This window comes from Nicotiana sylvestris, chromosome 1 (genome assembly GCF_000393655.2).
Source record: "Nicotiana sylvestris chromosome 1, ASM39365v2, whole genome shotgun sequence".
Classification (NCBI taxonomy): domain Eukaryota; kingdom Viridiplantae; phylum Streptophyta; class Magnoliopsida; order Solanales; family Solanaceae; genus Nicotiana; species Nicotiana sylvestris.
Genome location: NC_091057.1, coordinates 74,972,466 through 74,980,336, shown reverse-complemented (window position 1 = coordinate 74,980,336; position 7,871 = coordinate 74,972,466). Strand labels below are relative to the sequence as shown.

General features: G+C 36.1%; 2 protein-coding genes across 4 annotated transcripts; one reads left to right on the top strand and one right to left on the bottom strand.

Annotated features, from left to right (window-relative positions):
* Positions 1 to 589: 589 nt before the first annotated feature.
* On the top strand, positions 590 to 1,135 carry LOC104232802 (preprotein translocase subunit SECE1). The gene has a single exon (XM_009786085.2). The coding sequence runs from the start codon at positions 590 to 592 to the stop codon at positions 1,133 to 1,135; it is 546 nt and encodes a 181-aa protein (XP_009784387.1).
* A 439-nt stretch (positions 1,136 to 1,574) lies between these two features.
* LOC104232801 (cysteine synthase) lies at positions 1,575 to 7,560 on the bottom strand. Of its 3 annotated transcripts, XM_009786081.2 has the most exons (12): positions 7,431 to 7,528; positions 6,955 to 7,099; positions 6,534 to 6,591; positions 6,320 to 6,429; positions 6,149 to 6,206; positions 5,703 to 5,966; positions 5,490 to 5,627; positions 5,282 to 5,333; positions 3,383 to 3,462; positions 3,172 to 3,231; positions 2,848 to 2,928; positions 1,575 to 1,908 (listed from the first exon to the last, which is right to left on the bottom strand). In XM_009786081.2, the coding sequence occupies exons 2-12, from the start codon at positions 7,032 to 7,034 to the stop codon at positions 1,816 to 1,818; spliced, it is 1,074 nt and encodes a 357-aa protein (XP_009784383.2). In that variant the 5' UTR covers positions 7,035 to 7,099; positions 7,431 to 7,528; the 3' UTR covers positions 1,575 to 1,815. The 3 variants fall into 3 exon arrangements, with proteins under 3 accessions (XP_009784383.2, XP_009784384.1, XP_009784385.1); XM_009786082.2 differs by lacking the exon at positions 6,955 to 7,099 and having other exon boundaries at positions 7,431 to 7,560; XM_009786083.2 differs by lacking the exons at positions 6,955 to 7,099; positions 7,431 to 7,528 and adding an exon at positions 7,292 to 7,387.
* Between the last annotated feature and the right edge of the window lie 311 nt (positions 7,561 to 7,871).

Below are 7,871 nucleotides of genomic sequence, written 5' to 3'. Positions count from 1 at the left end.
TTCACTCATACACATATCAATACCATTATTTAGCTAAAGTCACAAATATTCCCACTAAAGTTAATAAGATCGAGGCGTAATGCAAGGTAAATTAAATGCAAAAACATAAATTTATAGCCAAACATCGATACACACTATCCTTCTCAGACCCACTGTATGGGATAATACTGAATATGTTGTTGTTGTTAGTTCTATTTGATTGAGAACGGAGTTTAAGAAAAAGAAAAACTTTTAAACTTGTGGTATGAAATGAAATTCATATATTGTGTGTGACTATAAATCATGCATAAAGGTAAATTGTTTCTAAATATAAAAAGAGGTATAAAAAATTATACGGACTAAAAAAAATAGGTTTACCTAAATTAAAATGGAAGGAATATAAAATAAAGTAATTGAAATCCATCAAATAGAGCCATTGACACTCCTATTATGAAGTGCTCTCCCAAAGACGCATTTTATATCAAATATCTAACGAAATGGATAAATAAAATAATACTATTGATTATTACTACACAATGCTAATGTTTAAATTTTCATTCTGTATAGCATTCGCAATAGATGCTAAGAACAAGCTCATAGCTCGGTAACAATGGCACATCCACTTTCCTTCTCACAACCCCCACTACCGCCTCCCTCTTCCTCTCCTAAATTTCTTCACCTCAACACAACCACCTCAATTAAGCCCACGCCCATTTTCTCCCATCTCAAAAAACACAGTCTTTTCACTTCCACACCCAAAAAACCCAACTCCTTCACTATCCCATTAAAAGCCACTCAAGATTCAAACTCCAACAACTCCTCATCAGAAACCCAGCAAAACCCACCACCGGATAGTACCAAAGTCGCCACCGATCAAGACGCCGGCGGCGATGAGTTGTCACCGTCGGATGTGGGGTCGGAGATAAAGAAGCTGATGAAGGAGAGAGAAGAGAAGGGGACGGATTTTTGGAGTGGAGTGGCGGAGGAGATAAGGGAAATTGAATGGCCAGCTTTTGGTAAGGTGTTGAGTACTACTGGGGTTGTGATTGGAGTCATTGCTGGGTCCAGTGTCGTTTTGCTCACTGTTAATGCCGTTTTGGCCGAACTTTCTGATAGAGTTTTTGCTGGAAAAGGTGTTCAAGATTTCTTTGGTTGATTTTTTTGTTAAGATAAGACTTCTTTGAAGAATCTTCTTTTTTGTGTTTTAGTTCTTTTTTTCCTTGGAATAATTTTGAACAATCTTTTCCCATTTATTGTTGCAAAATTTGATTGAGAATACTCCAGTATATGATAGCTCAAAGTCGAGTTTAAAAGTTTATGAAGAAAGAAAATTTCTTAGTCTATGGCGCCTAAATATACTAGTGTGTAGTAATTTAGTTGAGTCTCTGGTATTTTCTTCAAGTTATTTAGACAGCACCAGAAGTTTAAACTAATACTAACGAATATATGAACAATGAGAAGATGTCACTTACCTAGAAAAGAAATTTAGTTGTTAATGTAAATAAAGTAAATATATGCACAATGGGCATGTACAGCACTTGATTAGCGTAGGATGAGAAGATGTCTATTCAAGAAAATAAAAAGTTTAGAGGAACTTTGATGAACAAGCAGCACAGCTCTTGAAATTCCTGTTATAAATCCACTGTCACAAGTGTTGTAGAAACAGTAAACTTACAAAAGCACTAAGACATACTTGAATGGCCACTAAAAAAAAGAAAAAGGCCTTATTTTTAGAAGTTTCAGCAAACCGGAAAGGAAAAGGTTCAGACAAGAACATTCTGCTTTGATCGGAAAACCCTCTCGAGACTATGGTATGGTAGTCGAAGGACAAAATGTTCAAGGCTCCACGGTCATGTTCTCTGCTTCCCGTCTAACAGATTCAAAGAGCACAGAGGAAAGATATCGCTCCCCGAAGCTTGGGAAAACAACCTGCAACGCCAGTTTAATGTGGCTGTAAGTAGAGGCAAAACAAACCTTGTCGTGACTTAGAATGCTATTCCATCATACAAATGACTAAAATTGGTGAAAATGTTCTCCATGCAGTTGACTTATGATACTTGAATACTTCAAGCAAGGAATGATTACAATGTGCAAAAAACTGTCAAATTAGATATTCTACAAAACAATACAACAATAATGGCAGGAAGCACCGGATGGATCAATAAAGTCAGCATAAAAAAGCTTGCAAAATTGGCAGTGTTTTGCTGGACAAGATGAAAATCTATGCCAGTGTCAAAATGAGCATAGAAGCAACAGTTGTCTTAGTTGCTTAAATAAAGAATATTTTAGGAGTAGGCAGACAACAATAGAGTGAATTCAGCAGTTGCAGTAGGCACAAGAATCTTGAGCATCAAAGCACAATGATAATCAATTTACTGCATCTTTCTGGACCAAAGCACTGCCAATGAAGTAACTAACCCTAACCATCATCAAACTACAGTCCTTCCTCAATGACATATCAAGTGTCTATCCCTATACAACCAAAACCGCCAGATGTATTTTGAAGAGAGAAACACAAGAGACACATGAATAAGTAAATTTCTTTCATCATATTCTGTTCCCTATGGTGACACAGAAAACAAGACTTTTTTTTTTTTTTGTTATATATGCAAAAACCCAAGATATTTAGGGACGACAAAAATCAAATGAAGCACTTCCTACCTATATAAGTTGAACAAAAAACATTTCATTATGTCAATCACTTAGATACTCACAAACCACTAAATCCCATGAGTCCACTAAGATAATGATACATGCCTTTTCTTTGTTTTCGATATGACAATATTTCAATGTTTTGCATAATATAGTTTATCAGCTTCAGCTGATCATGAGTTGACTAGCATTTCATAAAAAGTGATAGATACTTACAACAATGAGCTTCCCAGCATTTTCAGGGCGCTTAGCAAGTTTGATTGCTGCAGCAGCAGAAGCACCAGATGATATGCCCACCTGTAAAATGCATATTTTCAGTATCCAAAACATGTAGGACGTTAGGAGTGCGCAAAACTGCGGCATGACTATTACAATGTTCAATAGCTCTTGCACACACTTCTCTTTTTCTTTCTTTATTCCGTGGGAGCTTTTTCCCTTTATCCTTTTTTCTTCTTTTTCTTTTCTTTTTTGGGGGTGGGGTGTCAGGGCTGGGGGAGGGAGTAGGAAGGTTGGGAGCAGAGGTAAAGCTGTCAAACTTACAAGCAAACCTTCCTTCAATGCCAGAAGCTTTGCAGTTTCTATGGCTTCTTCACTTGAAACCTGATTTTATCAAAATGAATAAATTCTGTCAAATGCTAGCACCTAAAGCCTAAAAAGTCAAGATCAATAATAGAGCGGAAACTGAGATTCATAGTGTTCCCATAGATCAAGAATTTTGTAGAAAAGATATTCTGGGAAGTTCATATCTTACTTGAATTACTTCATCAATAAGACCAACTTCCAAAACACCAGGAATGAAACCAGCACCAATCCCCTGAATCTTATGCGGACCTAATGCATCATTGGCAAGTCATATGTCAAATTGAATCAAAGAACCATATAACAATGACTTGTTAAATTGTTTACACAGCAGATATTTCAAGATGGTCACAATGACTTTTTTGTTGATAAAAGGTAAAAGCGGACACAATGACTTTTGTTTTTGCTTTTTATCCATTTGGGGCGGTGTTGCAGGACTGGGTAGCCACTCAGAAAGGCTAGTGCAATTTTTTCGCTCTTTGCTGACAATAAAGCATTTTCTCCTTTATATTTCGGTTGACACTAGAAATGGAGTACAGAAGGAGCAGGTTTTTTATACCAAACTCTTATGACACTCAAAATTGATAATTACTTTATACATTATGGTTAAAAGAGTGGATACCGAGGATCCATACAGCCGATCCGGATTAGATTTGGATTGAGGAGTAGCTGTTGTATATAAATATATAAATACTAGTAAAGAGATGAGATTACTATGTCAGTTACCCTTTTTGGCATAAAGATATTGTAAAAGCTAAAAAAGAAAAAACATTCGAGGTAGTTTGGCACTTAACTTAAGATACAAATTTAATTAGGAATCTGAAGTGTATAATATATTGCTCATGCTCTTATTTTTGGTTAGGAATATACAACTAAAAGGGAGGAAAATGTTTAATAATGGATTCACAATTTTTGTAGATAGCTATTTACTATTGATGTCCCTTTGGAGACATTTGATAGAAAAATTTATGTACTATTGATGCATGCTAAAATATTACTAGAACAACATGGAGTCTTTGACATATATATTGAAAAATTAATTGTTCAAAAACAAGCCAAGCCATTTCTTTCTACCTTTCTGCTTTTTCAAACTCACTTTGGTATTATTTAGAGAATCCTCACTTTTGGTATGTTGTTGCCTGGAGAGCTTCAGTGCAACTTAAGTTCAATAGTTTATTAAAGGGTAAAAGTAATGTCCTGAAATATTTAACATATAGCTCCTTTATTTTGGTTTTGCAGTGGGCATAAGAAGGGATAAACAAGTTTCGAGGAGAAGGCTATGGTTTAAACCAGTACATGGACCTGGGACAAGACTTTATGATTTACTGCCATCATATGTAAGGCTGTCTCTGGCTCTCAGCTTACCAGAAGAGTTTTAACAAATAAAATCGGGTTCTTTCCAATATATCATGCAAGCGAAGTGACCACTACGACGCCAAGACATGCTAATCAGCATCCAAGGCCAACTAAATCCTAAACCTTTAACAAGTAATGTCTTTAGAGGGGGAGGGGAGAACCAGAATCAATCAATACGTCATGGAATTCCTATAATTTACTAAGATGGATCATGGGAATTTCAGACTCCAGACACTGCCTGCTCATCTGAATTACTTTTAACATCCCACCTACTCATTTACTTTCAGATTTCCATATTAAAAGTCAAAATTTTAGCTATACCAGGCTCTAGGTGTTGTGCGAAATGTAGCCTTAGATACACCAGTAGATACTGTTACACGACTAGATGACCTTAGGTCTACATGATGAACCACTTATATTGGACCCTGTTAGAAAGCACATACAGTGCTGGCCATTCAATGCAACCAGTCACACCATTGAAACTTTCGGTCGCATTGTAGACACTTTATAGGAATGTTACTTAGATATGGATCAAGGTGTCGAAAACCAGAAATAATGTTAAATACAATTAAGATAGTGTGAGAACCCAATAACTGCAGGTCTCATATTTATAAGGTTCTCACTCCCACAAACTTGAGTTCTGCTGCGATACGCACAAAGTGGAAAAATGAAAAGAAAAAAAAAACATAATGGTTGAGAAAGAAGAAAAGCTCACCAGGCTTTCCTCCAGAAAGAATAGCACTTTCAACTGGTTCCACACCATAGAGCTATCATCCAATTGCAAAAGGGAAAAAGGAATCATTTTGACAAGTCATGATAATACCAAACAGAAATTTAGCATATAGAAAGAATTCAATTACTAATCAAACCAAATAAAATATTTTGCGTTACAGGTCATTAGCCTAATTCTTAAACAAGCTCACCTTTATGTCGGGGTTCTGCTCTCTTAAATACTTGCCTGAACCTGTTATTGTGCCTCCTGTTCCAATTCCAGAGACGAGAGCATCTACTTTCCCGTTTGAGCCTTTCCAGATCTCAGGACCAGTGGTCTCATAGTGTACCTACATTATGGTAGTATTTGAGTTAGCCATTTCCCCATCAGAGAAAGTAAACTTTGGTGTGGGAAGAAGAGATACCTTTGGGTTTGCAGGGTTTTCAAATTGCTGAAGAATAAAGGAGTTAGGTGTTTTGGCCTTAATCTCTTCAGCCTTCTGAATAGAACCTTTCATCCCTTTTGCTGGATCTGTAAGCACCAACTCAGCACCAAAAGCACGCAGAATAATTCTCCTCTCAAGACTCATTGAAGAAGGCATCGTTATGATGAGTTTGTAGCCTTTAGCAGCAGCCATAAATGCCAATCCTACTCCAGTGTTTCCACTTGTAGGTTCAATGAGGACACTCTTCACAAAGAAAGACAATACAAAGTCAGATTCGAATGCTAAACAAGGTCGTAACCAAATCTTCAAAATACAAATGACTTCATTCCTCCTTGTAGATAATCGTCACACATTCATCAAATTACAGAACCACTCAACCCACAAACCAAATTGCAAAATCATTTCTAGAAACAAGGGTAACTAACCTCGCCAGGTTTGATCAGGCCTTTCTCCTCAGCATCCGTAATCATACTATAACCAATCCTGGCAGTAGTAATAAAGAGATAAGCAAAACACAGTCATCAGTAATAAATACATAGCTCCGATAAATACATAACTACTGTCGAGGAATATCCACAAGCAAAATGAAGTTTTACCTATCCTTAACACTAGAGCACGGCTCCATGCTTTCGAGCTTGGCAGCAACGCGAGCAACACACCCATCCACAACATTATTCAGGTACACCAAAGGAGTGTTACCGATCAACTGTGGGTCAAAGCCGCAAATTATTAATACAATCTAAGTGGTCTACAAATTCAAAAGAAAAGCAATATTCAAAAGGAACCAGATACAAGAGGTTATCAACTTACTTCAGTTACATCCTTGGCAATTCCATTCTTTTCTCCCGCCATATTTGTCAAGTTAATTCTGCAAGAATTTAAAAGTGAAACTAAGATCATAGTGCTTCAATTCATCATATCAGCTACTCATTTAACCAAGATTTCTCATTTGAGAACCCTCTAAACCCGTTACACTCTACTCGGGCAACTTTCATCCTTAACATAATGTAATCAGTTTCCAATATTCAGGAAGAAAAAAAACTGAAAGGAACTAATAGAAACATCAAATTCTTTATAATTTTTTTCCTTCTTCCACTTCCACAGACTACAACAATTTGCCAGCTAAATTAGGAAAAAAAATAAACCCAAAAGCACTTTGTATCCTAACAAATTCAGAAAAGAAGATGCACATCTTTTTTTTTTTTGATGACCGAGAATCCTTTGGACCAACCGCAGCCTCCGAAACTCGGTGGATAATGGGCCCGCCCCTCTATCCTTTCTCCATTTAAATATCAGGCTAGGCTTTGTCATTGTGTGGGGCTTGAACCTGTGACCTAAGACACAAATCCACCACCCTTTGCCACTTGAGCTAGGCCCTGGGGGCAAAAGAAGATGCACATCTTTTATCTTATCCCTTTTAAAATTAATTGTAGATTACATCTTAATTCAATCAACACCAAGAATCCATCCTCCACAGTTCATAAATCTCAAAAAACAAAAAACCCAATTCTCAGAATCACTTTTCTGCCCATATTTAAAAAGAAATTCAATTTTTAATTCCCTAATACCTTAACAAGTAAAGCTTGAAGAAAAAATTCCGATTAGGTGGAAAAAACAGTGATCTTGGCAAATGTACAGAGAACAAATTAATTATGTAATCTATAAGAGCAAATAAAAGCCACAAAATAAATGGAGAAAAAGATTTACCTGGGATTTGACAATGACAAGAAAGGAGCCTGGTTGAAGATGGATTGGTACTAGAATGCAAATGTACGGTGACTATGTTGAGGTGGAGAAATGAATGACCCTTATATATACCCACACCCACTTCTCTATTGATCATATTTTAGTAAGTTTTGTCTTGTATTATTAGTGCCTACTGCCTAAATCGTGCAAAATTGGGCTTCTTGCCTTTTTATTCTTGTTTCAAACTTTTTTGCTTTTATAAAAGAAATTCATATTTAATGCATTACATTTATCGATCTTTAAGTTATTTAATTAATTACTCCTAACACAATCTACAAAACCTAAAGTGTTACTCTCTCCGTCCATAATAAATAACTTTTTGGACGTCACTTAAAAAAATACTAACTCCTAAAAGAAGAAAAAAGTATTTTGAAATTTGTTTATCATTAACTTGACAAATAT